The sequence below is a fragment of the Hylobates moloch genome, unplaced genomic scaffold, assembly GCF_009828535.3.
Source record: "Hylobates moloch isolate HMO894 unplaced genomic scaffold, HMol_V3 SCAFFOLD_12, whole genome shotgun sequence".
NCBI lineage: Eukaryota > Metazoa > Chordata > Mammalia > Primates > Hylobatidae > Hylobates > Hylobates moloch.
Genome location: NW_026652287.1, coordinates 37,239,589 through 37,260,266, shown reverse-complemented (window position 1 = coordinate 37,260,266; position 20,678 = coordinate 37,239,589). Strand labels below are relative to the sequence as shown.

Below are 20,678 nucleotides of genomic sequence, written 5' to 3'. Positions count from 1 at the left end.
GCGGGGGCGGGGCAGAACCTAGGGGCGGGACCTGGGCACCGTCCGCACCGCTGCCGTCGCGAGGAGGACACTGGGAGTCGTAGTCTCCCGAATGGGAGGAGGGCGGGAAAAGGGGTGAAGTGGGGCAAGCCCTCCCGCAGAGCACGCTGGGAAAATGCCCGCGTTTTCCCTCGCCCTGGATGAGCGGGTGTGGCTGAGGGTCTGAGGAGTGACTGGCAGGGAAAGAGGAGGAATCGGTGGAAGCTCCCGCGCGAGGCACGGCGGGAAGAGAGGCGGGAGACCGCGCGGGGCATCCCGGGAGCAAGGGCCGGGCCAGGCCTGGGCGCGGGGCATTGTGGGAGGTGGACGCCGCTCCGGGGCGGGTAGGTGAGTGGGGAGGGGCGGGAAGGGTGCACATCTTGGGGAGGGGAGAGGCACAGCTAGGTGGGACGGCGGGGCTGGAAGGTGCCGCAGCGGGCGGGGCGGGCAATAGGAGCGTCGGGAGCGGGCTGGATGGGGCTGCTCGAGGGGAGACGCGCAACTGGACGTGGGGGGAGCATCTGGGGTGAAGGAGCCCATCCGAGGACGAGGGGCCATGTCTAGAACGAAGATGCATATTGCGGGGGATGGTGGATGTAACTGGGAGGAGGGGCCCACAGCTGGACTGGGGGCCGCATCTGAGGAGGAGGGGACCACAGGTGAATACTGGTGACACTTCCGAGGAGAACTAGCCACAAGTGGGGCACACACCTGTAGGCGAAGCGTGGATAACTGCATGTGGGGAGTACATCTGGAGATGAGAGTGTCTCAGGGAAGTCCCAGCTACAGCTGCATGTGGCGAGCCATAGGGTCATAATCGGGGGAAGGGGCAACAGCTGCACGCCAGAGACACATCTGGGGAGTGCGGAGCCACAGGTGCATGAAGCATGTGACCGGGTGAGTGGTCCGTGGCCTGGATGTGGGAGCACATCTGGAGATGGAGCGTCTTTGGAGGGGTTACAGCCAACTGTTGGCAACATGGAAGGAGGAGTTCCAGATGAATACAAGCGCTAGAAGTTACTCTTGGGTGAGAGACACAGCTGGAAGGGGAGGAGGTTTTAGCTGGAATTTGAGAACACATTTGAGGAGATGTCCAGAGCTGAGCTTAAGGGTCGTATTTTGGGAGAAGGGATTCCAACTGTACCTAAGGGTCACGTCTGTGGAGGAGGAGACGAGTTGGAATTAGGAATCAAGATGACAGGCTCCAAGTGAACCAGGGATAAGGCGGTGGGAGGAGGCCAAAGATAGGTTGGAGGTTGATATTTATATATTTGGAGAAAAACAGGCACGTCCGACCCCGGGCTACCCACCTCGATAGAGGCACCAGCACCAACGGGGCAGGCCGAGAATGGAGTAGATGAGACACCCCGGGTGGGAATGGGTCTGATATCCACCTGCTCTCCTGTCCTCCACGCAGGCCCCCAGGATGGAGCGGCCGGAGCCCCCACCCGGCACGGCTGCGGGGCAGGAGGAGCAGGAGCTGCGGGAGCGGGCCTTCTTCTCGTGGGCCGAGTTCAGCCGCTTCTTCGACGCGTGGTGTCAGCAGCGGCTGGCGCTCTTCTTCGTTAAGAGCTCCATGCACCTGGCGCGCTGCCGCTGGGCCAGTGCGCCCCCGCTCTACACGCTCATCGACGTGCTCAAGTACAGCTACGTGCGGCTCGTGTGCAAGGACGTGCGTGCGCCCAGCCGGCCCGCCGTGGGGTGCGTGAACCTGAGCCGCTGTCCTGCTGGGGGGAAGGGGAGCACCAGGGGTGGGTGTGGGTGGGAGACGGGCAGAGAACACCCCACCCAGAGGTGCAGAGGGAGAGAGGCCAACTGAGACAGCCAAATACACCTTGCAGAGAGGCGGGAGTCAAGGAGGGACATGTACTGAGAGACAGTGAGAAGAGGAGCTAGAGAGACAAAGATACTCACGGAGCAAGAGATGGTGTGGGCCCTACTTACAGACTTTTTTTTTTTTTCGAGATGGAGTCTTGCTCTGTCGCCCAGGCTTGAGTGCAGTGGTGCCATCTCGGCTCACTGCAGCCTCCACCTCCTAGGTTCAAGTGATTCTCCCGCCTCAGCCTCCCAACAGGCACCTGCCATCATGCCCGGCTAATTTTTGTGTGGTTTTTTGTTTTGGTTTTGGTTTTGTTTTGCTTTGTTTTTAGTTTTTTTGTTTTTTTGAGACAGAGTCTTGCTCTGTCACTCAGGCTGGAGTGCAATGCACGATCTCGGCTCACTGCAACCTCCACCTCCTGAGCTCAAGCGTTGTTTCTCCTGCCTCAACCTCCTGAGTAGCTGGGATTACAGGCACGCACCACCACGCCTGGCCAATTTTTGAATTTTTGTAGAGATGGGGTTTCACTGTGTTGGCCAGGCTGGTCTCGAACTCGTGACCTCAGGTGATCTGCCCGCCTCGCCTCCCAAAGTGCTGGGATTACAGCCGTAAGCCACTGTGCCCGACCTGACTTACAGAATGTAATAGAGACTTCGAGAGGCAGAGCATAAAACACACACACCCCATGAGGAGAAAAAAGTCATGGAAAATTCCAGAAACATGGAGACATGAAGGCAGAAACACCAAAGAGAGCCAGGGAAACAGAAGAGCCAGGTTTTGTACACGTGACAAAGACTGGGAGACAGAGACTGGGAGACTGAACTGCAGAGAAGCCACAGGATAAAGAAAAGGATCCATCTATTCAGTGAATAACAGGCCAGGTCCCATGCTGTGGGCTGGGGATATTCTTGTTGGAGCGATGGAGTTGGGCAAGAGATAAAAATCCCTGCCCTTCTGGTACTTTCTGACCAGACAGGAAGATTGACATTAAAAGAACAAGCTCACAGGTAGTTCCCTACAACTGTGCAAAGAGGGGCAGGTGAGAAATCCAGGACAGCCAGAATCACACCCAGGTGGCCAGGGTATTTTAATGGACCCCAATTTTATTTTATTTATTCTTTATTTTTTCTTTATTTTTTTGAGACGGGGTCTTACTCTGTTGCCCAGGCTGGAGTGCAGTAGTACGATCTTGGCTCCCTGCAACCTCCAACTCCTGGGTTCAAGAGATTCTCCCACCTCAGCCTCCCAAGTAGCTGGGACTACAGGTGTGTGCCACTATGCCCACCTAATTTTTGTATTTGTAGTAGAGATGGGGTTTCACCATGTTGGCCAGGCTGGTCTCGAACTCCTGACCTCAAGGAGGCCGAGGTGATCTGCCCACCTCGGCCTCCCAGAATGCTGGGATTACAGGCATGAGCCACCACACCCAGCCAAATTGACCCCAATTTTATTTTATTTTATTTGAGACGGAGTCTTGCTCTGTCATCCACACTGGAGTGCAGTGGCACAATCTCCGCTCACTGCAACCTCAGCCTCCTGGGCTCAAACAATTATCCTGCCTTAGCCTCCTGAGTAGCTGGGATTACAGGCATGCGCCACCATGCCCGGCTAATTTTTGTATTTTTAGGGTTTCACCATGTTGGCCAGGCTGGTCTTGAACTCCCAACCTCAGGTGATCCACCTGCCTTGGCCTCCCAAAGTGCTGGGATTACAGGTGTGAGCCACGGTGCCCGGTCTGACCCCAGTTTTAAACAGGGGTTGTTCCCCACACAATGTTAGGTTTCCAGCTTCCACTGGAACACCGGAAGAGGTGAGCCCATGTTTCCACTGGCAGACGGCCACCCCTCTTGGATGGGGCTTTGCTGCCCAGGTTTGCCCCAGACCCTGCCACTCTCTGCTGCCTCATCCCTAGCGCTGTCTTTTGCTTGTTTGGCCTGCCTGGTCCCAGAAGGTGTGTGAATTTGAGACCCTTGGTTGGGGAGCTGTAGATAAGAACAGAGTGCTTAAGAACACAGGCTCTGCCTTCAGGCTGCCTGAGACATGCTCCACGACTTCCTGGATGGGTGACTTTGGGCACTGGACTTCACATCTCCAAGCCTCAGTTTCCTCATCCTTTGAAATGGGGTTATCATGATACCCGCTTCATGGGGCCATTGTGAGCATACTGTGAGATCACACATGAGAAAAACGCATCACCCTGGTGCCTGGAACATGGGGTGGCTGGTTAAGTGATAGCTGTTACAGGACTCAAGAGCATGGACTCTGGGCCATTGCACTGGTGATGGTTGGCGGATGCTGTTGAGCGAGTGAGTGACTCCACCCCTCTGTGGCCTCAGTTTCCTCATGTGGAAAATGGGGGACAAAATAGTGTCTATCTCATAGGTAAATTATTCAGAAAGGCATCCAGCACAGAGTAAGCACACTCTAACAGCTCTTTCACCGGTAGTTATTTAAACGTATTGTGAAATACATTCTTGCAACTTTTTTCTCACTACTTATTCTAGAAACAGAGACTCGGAGATCTGAAAGCGGAACAGCATCAAACACACACATCACCCAGAAACCTAGAACGTTAGAGCTTGCAAGAAGCTCAAAGCAGCTCAGGCCTAACCTGAAACCTATTAACGGAACCCAGTTCCAATGTAACAAATGCTTATTGAGCACCTACTGTGTGCATGCCCTTCACTGGACATTTGGAATCCAAGACTGATCTCGGCTCTTGAACAGCTCAGAACTTAATGGGGTAGACAAAGACCAAAAAACAAAAAAAAGAATTGTAGATAGTGGCCCATAGTAGTGAGAGTGAGATTGAGGGGAGATGAGAGGAGGATACAAAGGGAGTGGTCAGCTCCACCTGAAAGCTTACTGAGTGGTTCTGGAAGGCTTCCTGGAAGAGGTAACCAGTAAGCAGAACCTTGAAGAATTTTGTTGATATGTTTATGTATGTATAGTATTTGAGCTAACAGACACACTAGGTTTACTATGTGCAGGTACTGTCCCAAGTGCTCTACAAATATCAGAGGCAGCCAAGGAGCAGGAGAGACAGGGCTATGGAGGGGGCGAGGACAGGGCCCTGGGTACGCTCCTGGGACTGGGTAGATGATGAGATGGTCTCTGAATGGGGAGTGCGGGAGCAGGTGGTTGATGAGCCGGTTCAGGAACGATGTCTTGGACCCGTCATGTCTAGCTCCCCCACTCTCTCAAGCTGCTCAAAGCAGAGTCTCTCCAGTGCCACAGCTCAGGGACAGCCCATGGGCCGAGGTCAGGCTGGAGAAGTTAGTGTGTAAGGAAAGGCAGGACATGAGGCTGCAGTGGTGTTAAGGCCTGGATCTGGCAGGGCTGAGTACAGGAGTTGGGACTTTTTCTGGGGGGTGGTGGGAGCCCTAGAAGGCTGTGAGTAGGGTCAGTTCTGGGTGGAGGAAGATCCCTCTGGGGCCGTGTGGGAGATGATGTGGGGGAGAGAGAAGGGATATGAAGGAGGAGGCTGGGGCTGAGGGTGCAAGGAACCAGACAAGAACTTTCTTCCTGGCCACTCCTTCCCCCCTGCCAGAGGTTACACAGTGACTCTCTCGAAGTCACCACTGCTGCAGCTTCAGCTCTCCAGCTCCAGTTCCTCCCCTGTCCCTCTCTCTCAGTACTTCCCTCCCTGGAACAGAATTGCTCAGCCTTTCTCAATACACACCGGCCATTGAAAACACAAAGATCTTGAAAACCTGAAAGATCAAGCATAAATGGGTAGTCGGGTGCGGTGGCTCTCACCTGTAATCCCAACACTTGGGAGGCCAAGGCGGGCAGATCACTTGAAGTCAGGAGTTTGAGACCAGCCTGGCCAACAGGGTGAAACCCTGTCTGTACTAAAAATACAAAAATTAGCCGGGCATGGTGGCAGGTGCCTGTAATCCTAGCTACTCGGGAAGCTGAGGCAGGAGAATCACTTGAACCCAGGAGGCAAAGGTTGCAGTGAGCTAAGATTGTGCCGCTGCACTCCAGCCTGGGCAACAGAGGGAGACTCTATCTCAAAAAGATGAATAAATGGGTAAGTGGAAGAAGGCAAAACAAAGCAAAACAACGGGTCCTTGAAAAAAAAGTTTAAAAAATAGCAGGTACTATTTCTGCATTGTTTACTATGCACTAGCCCGTTTCTAACCATTTTACGTAATTTAGTCCTCTTATTTAGCCCTCTCTACGAGCCTGAGAGACTAGTATTACTATTAGCCCCACTTTCCAGGTGAGAAAACTGAGGCACAGAATGCTTAAAGATTGTTCCCAGGATAACACAGCAGCTAAGAGGGAATACCAGGGTCTGGACCCTCATTCTGGTTACTAAGCCCATGATTTTAATTACCACCCTCCCGCCTTTCTTTCTCACTTTCTCTTTCTCTCTCCTTCCCTCATCTTTATTTCAATCATTCAACCCTCAGTGTGAGGGTTGACTGTGCCATGGGTCCCCTAAAGATGTGTTGGTTCTGGGCACCAGCCTATCCGTCCCTTCACCCAAGAGGTTTTTGGGAGCCCCTGCAATGTGCAAGGTGGTGGTTTTAGATGCTGGGATTTCTGTGGGAAGTGTACATTACAGATGGACATAAATAAAAATCCCGGCCAGGCGTGGTGGCTCACACCTGTAATCCTAGCACTTTGGGAGGCTGAGACGGGTGGATTGCCTGAGCTCAGGAGTTTGAGACCAGCCTAGGCAACATGGTGAAACTCCGCCTCTACTAAATAAAAATTTAAAAAAAAAAAAAAATTAGCCAGGTGTGGCGGCGTGCACCTATAATCTCAGCTACTCCGGTGGCTGAGGCAGGAGAATTGCTTGATCCCAGGAGGCAGAGGTTGCAGTGAGCCAAGATCATGCCACTGGAGACAGAGTGAGACTCTGTCTCCAAAAAAATAAAATAAATAAAAAATAAAAAATCCCTACATGCGATGGACCGTGCCCTAGCCAGGAAGGTCAGGGAAGACTTCCTGGAGGAGGCGATGCTGGCTGTGGGGGCTGAAGGATGAGTAGGAGTTGACTAGGTGAAAAGGGAGAGGAATGTTTTATGAAGGAGGGAAGAACTTCCGATAGGTTGTGGAAATGGAAAAAATGTGGATGGGTAGGACGTGGTGATGGATGGTTTTGGTGGAATGGAGACCGTATCCCAGAGTAGGTGCGCCAGGGTTTGTAGTACCCCGTGGGACTTAGTCACTGAATCATCACACACTTACTTCCAGACGCCAGGTACTGTTCTAGGTGCTGAGGATACAGAGAGAAACAAAACAGACAAAAATTCCTATCCATGTGGAATTTGCATTTAGCGGGGGGATGACATTATTCCTCCAGATAGGTGGAGAGAAATTGCAAACATGGTGTGTTGAAGCACCAGTAGGTGGTTATGTGAGATTCTGGACCCCTGCAGAGGAGACGCACTGTTCTCTGGCAAAATTCGTGGCTTCACAGAAGAGCTGACCTACCCGGAGCAAGGGGCTGTTCTAGGTCCTGAAACACCTAGGCTGAAGGAAGTCAGACCAAGGGTTTCACAAAAACCCATGAATTATTCTAGAAAAATGTACCGGGTGGCATTCCGTGAACTTGCAATCTTGAGAAATCAAACATGGGGATTTCCTTTGCTTCCACCTGATACCACATGGTGGCTGTAGGTTTATTTCATTCATACTTATTTGTACATTGAATAATTTTCTAAATGTGCATTATTTTTGTATTTTTTGAGACGGAACTTCGCTCTTGTCGCCCAGGCTGGAGTGCAATGGTGTAGTCTCAGCTCACTACAACCTCCATCTCCCAGGTTCAAGCGATTCTCCTGGCTCAGCCTCCTGAGTAGCTGGGATTACAGGCGCCCGCCACCATGCTCAGCTAATTTTTGTATTTTTAGTAGAGACGGGGTTTCACTATGTTGGCCAGGCTGGTCTCAAACTCCTGACCTCAAGTGATCCGCCTGCCTTGGCCTCCCAAAGTGCTGGGATTATAGGCGTGAGCCACCGTGCCTGGCCTTGTTACTTTAAATAAGGCATAAAGTCTCAAACTCTGTATTTTGATTTTTAAAATCTAGCAGGCTCCTGCATTTTTCTTTACCTCGTGCATGTAGGAAAAAAGGGGTGTGTCAAGGATGCCCTTCTGGTTTAACAAAGAAAATTTTTAAGCATTTATACTGGTGGATTTAAGCATTTCTCTGGGTGGATCCTGGGGAGAATCACCCAGTTGGGGGGCCATTTGGAAACAACATAGGAGGGCTTTTAGGGGGTGTGTTACTGGGGTATTTACTACCTGGGAGCCAGGGTTTCTTAACTACATGCCAGGCCCCGGGCAGTCTGTGTCACAAGAGTCAGCAAACTAGGAAGCCCTTGGACCAATCCCAACCTGCAGCCTACTTTTTTTTTTTTTCTTCTTGATTTGGAGTCTCACTCTGTTGCCCAGGCTGGAGTGCAGTGGCACAATCTCGGCTCACTGCAACCTCCACCTCCTGGGTTCAAGCGATTCTCCTGCCTCAGCCTCCTGAGTAGCGGGGACTATGGGCATGTGTCACCACACCCGGCTAATTTTTGTATTTTTAGTAGAGACGGGGTTTCACCACGTTGGTCAGACTGGTCTCAAACTCTTGACCTCGTGATCTGGCCACCTCGGCCTCCCAAAGTGCTGGAATTACAGGCATCAGCCACCACGCCTGGCCTGTAGCCTATTTTTATAAATGAAGTTTTATTGGAACATAGCCGTGCCTGGTCATTTACATATTGTCTATGGCTTCGTTTGCAATATAGCAACAGAATATATTAAACATTTACTACCTGGCCCTTTGCAGAAAATGTTTGACAGCTCCTGCTGTATAAACATAAAGTCTGCCAAAAAATGCTGATATTACCCCACGTGGAGAAACACTGAACCCCTCTTCAGAAATCAGATGCCAATTTAAATATTACTATCAGAGAAATACACTCTGATTTTTTTTTCCTATTCCCTTTCTTTTTTCTTTTTTGAGACAAGGTCTTGCTCCATTGCCCAGGCTGGAATACAGTGGTGCCATCATAGCTCACTGTAACCTCGAACTCCTGGGCTCAAGTGATCCTCTTGCCTCAGCCTCCCAGAATAGCTAGGACTATGGGTGTGTGCCACAATGCCTGGCTAGTTTTTTATGTTTTAATTTTTTGCAGAGAAGGGCTCTTGCTGTGTTGCCCAGGCTGGTCTTGAACTCCTGGACTCAAGAGAAGTGATCCTCCTGCCTCAGCCTCCCAAAGTGCTGGGATGACAGGTGCTAGCCACTGCACCCGGCCCTATTTCATTTTCTACAGTGCTGGTTGCAACTCCCTACGTTAATTTCATGTAATGGGCTATGCTCCACAGTCTGAGAACCGCTGTCCTAGACAAACTCTTGCTCACACACATAAAGAGATGTATAAGAGAGTGTTGTAGGCTGGGCGCAGTGGCTCACGCTTGTAATCCCAGCACTTTGGGAGGCCGAGGCAGGCGGATCACGAGGTCAGGAGATCGAGACCACGGTGAAACCCCGTCTCTACTAAAAATACAAAAAAATTAGCCGGGCGTGGTGGCGGGCGCCTGTAGTCCCAGCTACTTGGAGAGGCTGAGGCAGGAGAATGGCGTGAACCCGGAAGGCGGAGCTTGCAGTGAGCCGAGATCGCACCACTGCACTCCAGCCTGGGTGACAGAGTGAGACTCCGTCTCAAAAAAAAAAAAAAGAGAGAGAGTGTTGTATCACACATTGGGGTGATTGAAGCATCATTCGTAAAAGAGGAGAAATGGAAACACCATCATAGATGGCAGAGCCATGGAGTGGAACATTGGGCAGCAGTAAAAGGAGTGAAACTGAACAGTTTTGAAAATCCGAGTGAAAAGCCAGCTGCAAAGGCAGATTGGGTGGGATGACTGTCTTAGTCTCAATTGATGTAACAAACTACCACAAATATGGTGGCTTAAAACAATACCAATTTATTTATCTCACGGTTCTGGAGGTCAGAAGGCCAATATGGGTCTCAGGGCTAAAATCAAGGCATTGGCAGTGCTGTGTTCTGGAGGCTTTAAGGAGAATCTGCTTCCTTATCTTTCCAGCTTCTAGAGACCGCCCATGCTCTTTGGCTTGGAGCCTCTTCCTCTATTTATTTTATTTATTTATTTATTTATTTATTTATTTATTTATTTATTTATTTATTTTTTATTTATTTATTTATTTATTTATTTATTTATTTATTTATTTATTTTAGACGGAGTTTTGCTCCTGTTGCCCAGGCTGGAGTGCAGTGGTGCAATCTCAGCTCGCCGCAACCTCCGCCTCCTGGGTTCAAGCGATTCTCCTGCCTCAGCCTCCCAAGTAGCTGGGATTACAGGCATGTGCCACCACGCCTGGCTAATTTTGTATTTTTAGTACAGACAGCATTTCTCCATGTTGGTCGGGCTGGTCTTGAATTCCCGACCTCAGGTGATCCGCCCACCTCGGCCTCCCAAAGTGCCAGGATTACAGGCATGAGCCACCGCACCAGGCCATTCTTCCTTTTTTTTAATTTTTTTTAGGAGAGATAGGGATCTCACTAGTCTTACTATGTTGCCCAGGCTGAACTCAAATGATCCTCCCAGCTCAGCCTCCTGAGTAACTGGGACTATAAGCAAGTGCCACCATGCCTGGCTCTTCCTCCATCTTTAGAGCCAGAAGGGTAGCATCTTTCAATCTCTCTCTGACTTTGATCCTCTTACTTTCCTCTTTCCCTTATAAGAACCTTTGTGATGACATTTGGGCCTACCTGGATAATCCAGACTCTCCCCATCTCAAGACCCTTAATTTCATCATACCCGCAAAGGTCCTCTTGCCATGGAAGGCAGCGTATGTGCAGTTCCAGTGACTATGATGGGAATATTTTGGGGAACCATGATTCTTCCTACCACAATGCTCGGAAACAAAGAGTTTTCTTTTTCTTTTCTTTTCTTTTTTTTTTTTTTGCTTTGAGACAGGGTCTCGCTCTGTCACCCAGGCTGGAGTGCAGTAGTGTGATCTCGGCTCACTGCAATGTCTGCCTCCCGGGTTAAAGCCATTCTCCTTCCTCAGCCTCCCGAGTAGCTGGAATTACAGGTGTAATCCCATTAGCCTATTATTGGCCACCACGTCTGGCTAATTTTTTTTTTTTTTTTTTTTTCTTTAGTAGAGACAGGGTTTCACCATGTTGGCCAGGCTGGTCTCAAACTCCTCATCTCAGGTGATCTGTCCCCCGTCAGCCTCCCAAAGTGCTGGGATTACAGGTGTGAGCCACCACGCCTGGCCAAAAACAAAGTTTTTTCTAAGTAGACTTTTAAAAAATGTAACACACATCCAGAAAAGTACACACATCATATGTATGCAACTGAATGAATTTTCCCAAAATAAAATTCAGAGGTAACCAGCACCTAGAACGAGAAACAGAATATGTCCAGTCCCAAGAAACCTGCTGGTGCCCCCTCACAGGGTTAACCACTTAAGGGTAACCACTATCTAGTCTCCTAACAGCAGAGGTTAACTTTGCCTGCTGTTGAACTTTATATAAATGGGAATCATATCACAGTTTCTCTTTCATGTCTGGCTTCTTTCACTTGGTAGGTTTGTGAGATTCATCCATATTGTTGGAGGTTGTAATGGTGTGTTCATTCTTGGTGCTGATTAGCGTTTTATTTTAGGAATATACCACAACTTATCTTCTCACTCTATTGTCGGATATTTAAGTTTCAAGTATTTGGCGAATATACATAGTGCTGCTTTGAACATTCTCATACACATCTTTAGATGCCCATTTGTCTTGGGTGGCACCACTGGGTCACAGGAGAGGCATAAAATCTGCTTTAGTAGATACTGCCATGCAGTTTTCCAAAGTGCTTGTGCCATTTCACGCTCCCATCAGTGATAGGTGAGAGTTCCAGTTGCTCCACGTCCTCATCAACACTTGATGTTATCAGTCTCTTTTGTTTGACCATTCTGCTGATGTGTAGTGGCATTTCCTTACAGTTTTAATTTGTTATGTCTTTGATGACTAATGAGTTTGAGTCCTTTTTCACGTATACAATGCTTTTAAAACAGAGAAACATACCTCCCATTGTTTATGGGTGCATAAAAATATACATGGAATGCTAATAGATAATTTTGATAGTGGCTGCCTCTGAGGACAGAGGGAAGGAGCATAATTTGTTAGGGCAGCGTTCACAGGAGGCCTCAACTTTCGATGTTATTGCTAAACCAGAAGCAGATACAGGACTATCTGAAATTTTTTATTTCTAAAAAAAGTTAAGGTAAATACAATAAAACATTCACTCACTTTTGACAGAACTGAGGGTGGTAGGTATAGAATTTTAGTGAACACTTACTGCTTGCCATATTCCAGACACTGTGTAGGTGCCTTACCTATATTAACTCTTTTCATGCTCATGACGATCCTATGAGGAAGGTATGATGAGTAGGACCTTCCTTTTAACCTATGAGGAAACTGAGGCATAGAGACTTGAAGTGACTTGCCCCAGGTCACACAGCTGGCATATTCTTAGGGCCCTCTACTCTTCTCTATGCCTGAAACAATCCTTAGTTTTTTAAAAAAAAAAAAAGGTGAGTGGAAAGGAAGAAGAGGGCAGCAGAGTGATGTGACCAGGGCGGTGGTGGTTCCTCCCACAGGCCTCCCCAGCCCGGCTGCCCCGCCTTCATCATCGTCAAGCTGAGCCCGCTGCGGGACCGCCTCGTGGTGACGGAGTGCCAGCTGACCCACTCACACCCGGCCTGCCCGCTGGAGTTCGCCTACTACTTCCGCCCGGGCCACCTGCTGGCCAACGCCTGCCTGCCGGTGCGCACCACCAACAAGATCTCCAAGCAGTTCGTGGCCCCAGCCGACGTGCGCCGCCTGCTCTCCTACTGCAAGGGCCGCGACCACGGCGTCCTGGACGCCCTGCACGTGCTCGAGGGCCTCTTCCGCACCGACCCTGAGGCCAAGGTGGGGTCTCGGGAGAGGCAGGCCAGGGGAGGGGGCGGGGGAAAGCCACGCTGAAGACTCGTGGGTCATTCATTCCTTCATCCGCCCTCTCATCCCTTCACTCCTTTCCTCCATTCATCCGTTCATTCATTCAGTAAGTACCTACCGAGGCACTGGGGATGCAGCAGCAAACCAGATCCACGTGGTCTCTGTCCCCAGAGAGCTTACCTTCTAGTGTAGTGCTGCCCAGTAGAACTTTCTTCCAGGATGGAAACGTTCTGTGATTCTGCACCCCCAGCCACATGTGGCTATTGAGCACATGAAATGTGTCTAGTACACTGAGGAACTGCATTAATTAATTACTTTTTTTGAGATGTAGTCTCTGTCGCCCAGGCTGGAGTGCCCTATCGCCCAGGCTGGAGTGCAGTGGCATTATCTCGGCTCACTGCAACCTCTGCCTCCCGGATTCAAGCGATTCTCCTGCCTCAGCCTTCCGAGTACCTGGGACTACAGGCGTGTGCCACCACACCGGCTAATTTTTTTGTATTTTTAGTAGAGATGGGGTTTCACCGTGTTAGCCAGGATGGTCTCAATCTCCTGACCTTGTGATCTGCCTGCCTCGGCCTCCCAAAGTGCTGGGATTACAGGCAAGAGCCACCGTGCCCAGCCTGAATTTATTCTAATTAATTGAAATTTAAATAGCCACCTATGGCTATTGGCTGCCTTGCAGAGGTAACTGCCAGAACGCCCCTGCAATTCTGGTGGGAAAAACCAACAACCAACAAACACGTCCAAATGTGATATAACATCACTAGGGGCTGGATGCTAGCAAGAAGAGGAGCCACAGTGATGACAAATGCTATGTAAGTTTTTTTTTTTTTCAATCTTTTTTTTTTTTTGAGACAGGATCTCACTGTCACCCAGGCTGAGTGCAGTGGTGCAGTCACGGTTCACTGCACCCTCGATGTCCCAGGCTCAAGCAATCCTCCCACCTCATTCTCCCGAGCAGCTGGTGCACAACAGGCGTGCACCACCACACCCAGCTAATTTTTTAGTTTTTGTAGAGATGTTGGGGGGGATCTCCCTATGTTGCCCAGGCTAGTCTTGAACTCCCAGACTGAAGCAATCCTCCTGCTTCAGCCTCCCAAAGTGCTGGGATTACAGGCATGAGCCACCATGGCAGGCCTACTTAAATTTTTTTTTTAATTGAATTGCACAAATAGAAAATGCACAAATGATAAATACTTCGTTTGATGAATGTTCACAAGGGGAGAACACACCTGAACCCACCACGCAGATGGAGAATTAGGAGAAGGAAGAGTGCTATGTCCTGTAATGTGATGGCGCGATAAGTATCATAGAGGAGAAAAAGGCCGGGGTCTGGGGCGGGACAGTTCTAAGGGTGCTGTTTGAATTGGTCAGGGAAGGTCTCTTTAAGCACATGATGGTGAAGCAGAGGAGATGGAACTGAGGCAAAGGACCCTCATTCTGTCATCAGAGGGAAGAGAATTCCAGGCAGAAGGAACAGCCAGTGCAAAGGCCCAGAGGCACGAGCAAGCTTGTGTTGGAGGAACAGTGAGGATGGCTGCTGCTCCATAAGGAATCTCTGCGGCTTTAATCCAACTTCAAGTTGGATTAAAGTTGAAGTTTAAAGAGGAAAGAAAGATGAGAAAGTGGGGGAAGAACTGGTTTCTCCTCCTGGCTGTGCCTTTGTCTCCCTTGTGTGTGGAAGAGGTCCCAAGGCAGGGTAAAGTCGAGATTCAGCTCTGGCACACTCTTCCTGTCTTCATCTCATGCCCAGTAAGAAGCTCTGATTCAAGCCACCAGCCCAAGCCCAGGCCTCTGTCCCGACATAATAATAATTTTAGCTAATGTTTATCAAGCACTTACTACATGCCAGGCACTACCCTAAGTGCTTTACATACTATAACTCATTTTAATCTCACCTGAGCCCTATGAGGAAATAGTCCACCATTCTCATCCCCATTTTACAGACAAGGAAACTGAAGCACAGAGAAGTCAAGTAACTGGCTGAAAGTCACACAGCTATTTAGTGACAGACCTGGGCTTCCGACCCACACAGCCTGGATCCAGACCCATGGCCTTCACCGTGGGGACAAACACACATGCACTTCCTACTCCACTGGTCTTTACTGACCTAGCAACTCTCCTCCACTACCCACCATGACATAACTAAGCCTCAGCTGTTCTTCCCTGAAACCGCCCTCTGCAGGATTGTTCCTGTGCAAAGCAGTTCATTCATAAATCAGAGCCTTCCCTGGAAGGGGAATTGTCTTTTCATTTTGAAGGCTGTCTTGGAATCTCGGCTAAACCAAGGTTGGCTCCTGGGTCTGTGTTTTGGCCTGCCTTAATACTTTTTTTTTTTTTTTTTTTGAGACGGAGTTTCACTCTTGTTGCCCAGGCTGGAGTGCAATGGCGGGATCTTGGCTCACCGCAACCTCCGCCTCCCGGGTTCAAACGATTCTCCTGCCTCAGCCTCCTGAGTAGCTGGGATTACAGGCATGCACCACCATGCCTGGCTAATTTTTGTATTTTTAGAAGAGATGAGGTTTCCCCATGTTGGTCAGGCTGGTCTTGAACTCCTGACCTCAGGTGATCCGCCTGCCTTGGCCTCCCAAAGTGCTGGGATTACCAGCATGAGCCACCGCACCCAGCCCCTTAATACTCTTGAAAGAAAGGAGGAAGAAGTTCTAGGACAGGAGAGACAGATTAGTGAAGCAACATTTAAATATTTACTTTTTGAATATGTCATACATTCACATAGTTCTAAAAAGGGTATGTGGCAAAAAGTCTTCTTATCACATCCTGTCCCCCAGGTCCCCTCCCCCGCAGAGTTATTAGCAGCTTATGAAGCATATCTAGCTTTCTATCCTATGGACCAGCACTGCCCAGTGGAACTTTCTACAATGATAGAAATGTTCCTTATCCAGGCTGGGCATGGTGACTCACACCTGTAATCCCAGCACTTTGGGACTCTGAGGCAGGCAGATCACCTGGTGTCAGAAGTTCAAGACCAGCCTGGCCAACATGGCGAAACCTGGTCTCTACTAAAAATTCAAAATTAGCCAGGCATGGTGGCAGGTGCCTGTAATCTCAGCTACTTGGGAGGCTGAGGCACAAGAATCGCTTGAACCCAGGAGGCAGAGGTTGCAGTGAGCTGAGATTATGCCACTGTACTCTGGCCTAGGTAACAGAGTGACACTCTTGTCTAAAAAAATAAACAGAAGGAAAGAAAATGGTTTTTTCTGTACTGTCCAATCCAGAGGCTGCTGGCCACACATGGCTATAGAATGCTTAATGAGGCCAGTATGACTGAGGAACTGAATTTGTCATTTAATTTATTGAAATGTAAACAACCTAATGTGGCTAGTGGCTTCTGGATTGGACAGCGCAGCTCTGCACATATACAAGTCAATTTGCATGTCTGTATTTTTAACTTTAATTTTTAACTTTATTTCCTCTTTCTGTCCCCCCACCCCCCACCCCCAGCAAGCAGGGCAGCCTATTGTACACGCTGTTTTTGTTTGTTTGTTTGTTTTTTGAGACAGGGTTTCACTCCTGTCACCCAGGCTGGAGTGCAGTGGCACACTGTTGGCTCACTATAACCTCCACCTCCTGGGCTCAAGTGATTCTCCTGCCTCAGCCTCATGAGTAACTGGGACTATAGGCCTGCAGCACCATGCCTGGCTAATTTTTGTATTTTTAGTAGAGACGAGGTTTCACCATGTTGGCCAAGCTGGTCTCAAACTCCTGACCTCAAGTGATCCACTCACCTTGGCCTCCCAAAGTGCCGGGATTACAGGTGGGGGCCACCGCACCCGGCCTATACATGCTGTTTTGCATCTTGCTTTATACGCTGGGGAGTGCCAGATGTCACCATCTTTCGTTCTTCCTCTGGGGCTTGTCAAATCCCCCTGAGAAAACTCCTCTGGCCTCCTGGCGGGGGGTGAAGGCAAGGCTGCCAAGGCCAGGCTGCCAGCTTCTGGGAGCCACCGGGGCAGGGCAGGGAGCTGTCAGGCATTCAGCCAGCAAGACGCACTCAGTCCCCACTTGGGGTTCAGAATCCCCCTCCCTCATCTTCAGATCGGCCGGATGTCCCCAAAGCCAGCGGCCCTTCTGTTTCACCCTGTCTACAGAATAAACCCCCAGTCACGGGGGTGGGGGAAGAGTAAGGGGAGAGGGGAAATGAGATTTGGAGGTCTAGCTGCTGCTGAAACAGCCCTCCGTTCGTCTTTATTTTGCCTTCTGCAAAACTGGCCTGGTGTTGCCAGCTCCTTTTGAGGACTTTACTACTGGTTCTCAGCATCCCCCAATTGCTGGCTTAGGATTCATGGGTTTTGGGGGGTGAGGTGGGAATAGCATGTCCAGCTGCTTTCCAGTTTCCAAAGTTCTGTCCCTATCATATTGCCTCTGATTTAAAAAAAAAAAAAAATCCATTTAAAAAATAGATGTACTTGAGGTTCAAGAGAGTGAAACTAGAGAGGTGTTCAATCCATCACTTTTACACAGAAGTTTCACCTTTTCTTCACTTATAAAATCTAATGAAAGAGTTCTATGTTATTAATATGTTAATAATACAGTAGTAATATAACAATATAATGTAGATATTAATATAATATTATAATATGTAACTCATAATATGTAATGTTAATAATATAAAAGGTGTGATGGCTCACACCTATAATCTCAGCACTTTGGGAGGCCGAAGTGAGAGGATCACTTGAGCCCAGGAGTTCAAGACCAGCCTGGCCAACATAACGAGCACCTGTCTCTACAAAAAAAAAAAAAAAAAAAAATTAGTCAGGCATGGTGGCATGCATCTGTAGTCCCAGCTACTCGGGAGGCTGAGGCACAAGGGTTGCTTGAGCCCAGGAGCTTGAGGCTGCAGTAAGCTATGATCATACCACTGCACTCCAGCCTTGACAACAGAGTGAGACCCTTTAAATAAATAGATAGATAGAGAGAGAGATAGATGATAGATAGATAGATGATAGATAGATATAGATAGATAGATAGATAGATAGATAGATAGATAGATAGATAGATAGATAGATAGATAGATGATAGATAGATAGATAGATAGCTTTAAATTTTCATCCCAAGCCTAGGTCAAGCAACAATCAGTCTTTCCACTTCCCAGCAGTCTTCCAAAGGAAGGATTATTTGTAAAAAGTGCCTGGCACTTCCTGAGTTGGGTTGCTCTCTTGATCTTTGGAGGGGATCAGACAAGAAGGATGTACCCAAAGCCACAAAGCATGATTTGTGGGCAAGATTGGGGGGTGACTTCACCCAGGGAGGTGTTAACACCTTAACACCTTTTTTTTTTTTTTTCCAGACAGAGTCTCACTCTGTCTCCCAGGCTGGAGTGCAGTGGTGCAATCTCGGCTCAACACAACCTCCGCCTCCCAGGTTCAAGTGACTCTTGTGCCTCAGCCTCTTGAGTAGCTGGGACTGCAGGCGCGCGCCACCAGGCCTGGCTAATCTTTTTTGTGTGTGTTTTAGTAGAGATGGGGTTTCATCATGTTAGCCAGGATGGTCTCGATCTCCTGACCTGGTGATCCGCCTGCCTCGGCCTCCCAAAGTGCTGGGATTACAGGCGTGAGCCACCGCGCCCAACCGTTAACACCTTTTATCACCTGCCCTGCCCGGTGATGATGGGCTTTGGGGTCCAGTCACATCTCCATTCCCTCACTTGTGGCAGTCACCAGGGTAACCAGCAAGCAAGCCCTGAAAAGAGAGACCTTGCCCGGAAACATTGCAGCTTTCTCTTACATGTATGCTTTGCCTTCTGAGAATGGTGAGCATTGATGCAAGTGTGTTTGTTTTAAGAATACTCGATGGGGCCAGGCGTGGTGGCTCACGCCTGTAATCCCAACACTTTGGGAGGCCGAGGCGGGTGGATCACGAGGTCAGGAGATCGAGACCAGCCTGGCTAATGCGGTGAAACCCCATCTCTACTAAAAATACAAAAAATTAGCCAGGTGTGGTGGCAGGCGCCTGTAGTCCCAGCTACTCAGGAAGCTGAGGCAGGAGAATGGCGTGAACCCAGGAGGCAGAGCTTGCAGTGAGCCAAGATCGCGCCACTGTACTCTAGCCTGGGTGACAGAGCAAGACTCTGTCTCAAAAAAAAAAAAAAAAAAAAAACAAGAATACTCGATGGGAAGCTGGTATGATCTCAGTGGAGGGCAATTTAGCAATATCTATCAAAATGACAAGAACACTCACCCTTAGGCCCACAATCCCACTACTGGTGATTTATCCTGCAGATGTAGTTGCATAGCTATGGAAGGACTTACTTACAAGGTTAATCATTGTTATTTGTGAAAGCAACAGATTAGAAACAACCCAAATTCCACCAATGGGTAATCGTTACATAACTTGTGGTATATCAAGCCATGGATTACTACACAGCACTAAAAAAGAATGAGCACTTTGGGAAGCCGAGGGAGGCGGATCACAAGGTCAGGAGATCAAGACCATCCTGGCTAACACAGTGAAACCCCGTCACTACTAAAAATACAAAAAATTAGCCAGGCATGGTGGCAGGCACCTGTAGTCCCAGCTACTCGGGAGGCTGAGGCAGGATAATGGTGTGAACTCAGGAGGCGTAGTTTGTAGTGAGCCGAGATCACACTACTGCCCTCCAGCCTGGGCGACAGAGTGAGACTCCGTCCTGAAAAAAAAAAAAAAAAAATGAGAACAAGTCTAGGAACTATTTTGAAAGATCTCTCAAACACATTTTTAAGTTAAAAAAGCAAAATGCAAAACTGTACATGATATGCTGTATTATCTATAGAATAGAGCAAATAAGAATTACAGGTATGTTTACTTGTATTCATATAAAGAAACTCTAGAAGAATACCAAGAACTGTGGATGAGGGTAGAATAGTGAATGGAAACAGACTGATTAGACTAAAGAGGTGGGAGTAAGACCTTTTACGTATCGCTTTACATTATTTGACTTTAGGACCATGTGGATGTTTGCATATTCAAATAATTAATTCTTAAAAAGAAGATGAAAATAGAAGGTTGGCGCAGTGGCTCACATCTGCAATCCCAGCATTTTGGGAGGCTGAGGTGGGTGGATCACTTGAGGTCAGGAGTTTGAGACCAGCTTAGCCAACATGGTGAAACCCCGTCTCTACTAAAAATACATAAATTAGCCAGGCATGCTGGTGGGTGCCTGTAGTCCCACCTACTCGGGAGACTGAGGCAGAAGAATCACTTAAACCTGGGGGGGGCAGAGGTTGCAGTGAGCTGAGATCATGCCACTGTACTCCAGCCTGGGTGACAGATTGAGACTGCATGTCAAAAAAAAAAAAAAAAAGACGAAAAATAGGCAATAGTCCCAAATAGTCCCAGCATACTAAACGCATTTGTTTCTCTCCTCAGAGGGAAAGTTAGAGGGTGAATTATAGAGGGTCTCGAGGCTGTGTGAGTCAGGATGGCCTGGGTTTTGCTGTAATAATGAACAACCCTCAAATCTCAGTGGCTGAACTCATTGAATTTTATTTCTTGCTCACTTACACGGCCACCATGGGATGTTGGGGGAGTACTGTTTATCGGAGTCAGTCTGGGACCCAGGAGGATGGGCATTCATCCCAACAGAATCACCATATCTGGCAGGGGTGGCTGCAGAGGCTTCTCCTCGGATGCAATGCCTCAGCTCCCTCTCACTCACACTTGATTGGCCAAAGCAAGTCACATGACGCTGCTTACCTGCAAGGGGGCAGGGAGGTGCAATGCTACTAAGTGCCCAGGAAAGGGAGAACTGCAATTTCTTGGCAAGCAGCAAAAGATAACCACAGGATGTTTCATCAAGGGCCGCCCAAAGCCGTGTCTGAATATGGGGCTCTTGTTTCCCCTGCTCTGTGGTTACACAGGCCTCCTGCAGCTCAGT

At 48.9% G+C, this 20,678-nt stretch overlaps 1 protein-coding gene and 1 long non-coding RNA gene across 8 annotated transcripts in view; one reads left to right on the top strand and one right to left on the bottom strand.

The window, feature by feature from the left end:
- The first annotated feature begins 310 nt into the window (after window positions 1-310).
- Window positions 311-20,678, top strand: part of ZSWIM9 (zinc finger SWIM-type containing 9) — a 26,686-nt gene continuing 6,318 nt past the window's right edge. Inside the window, exons 1-3 of one of the 5 annotated variants that reach the window (XM_032169296.2) lie at window positions 311-366; window positions 1,436-1,719; window positions 12,466-12,778. In XM_032169296.2, coding sequence (XP_032025187.1) covers window positions 1,445-1,719; window positions 12,466-12,778 — 588 coding nt within the window. In that variant the 5' untranslated portion in view covers window positions 311-366; window positions 1,436-1,444. Of the gene's footprint in view, window positions 367-410; window positions 1,046-1,435; window positions 1,720-12,465; window positions 12,779-20,678 lie in introns of those variants that run through there. The other 4 variants (XM_032169297.2, XM_032169294.2, XM_032169295.2 and 1 more) reach the window with 4 other exon arrangements.
- The window catches only part of LOC131380764 (uncharacterized), a 13,946-nt gene continuing 13,539 nt past the window's right edge, over window positions 20,272-20,678 (bottom strand). For all 3 annotated transcript variants that reach the window (XR_009208941.1, XR_009208940.1, XR_009208939.1), the window contains one exon: window positions 20,272-20,497. This is a non-coding gene — a long non-coding RNA (uncharacterized LOC131380764). The remainder of the gene's footprint in view (window positions 20,498-20,678) is intronic.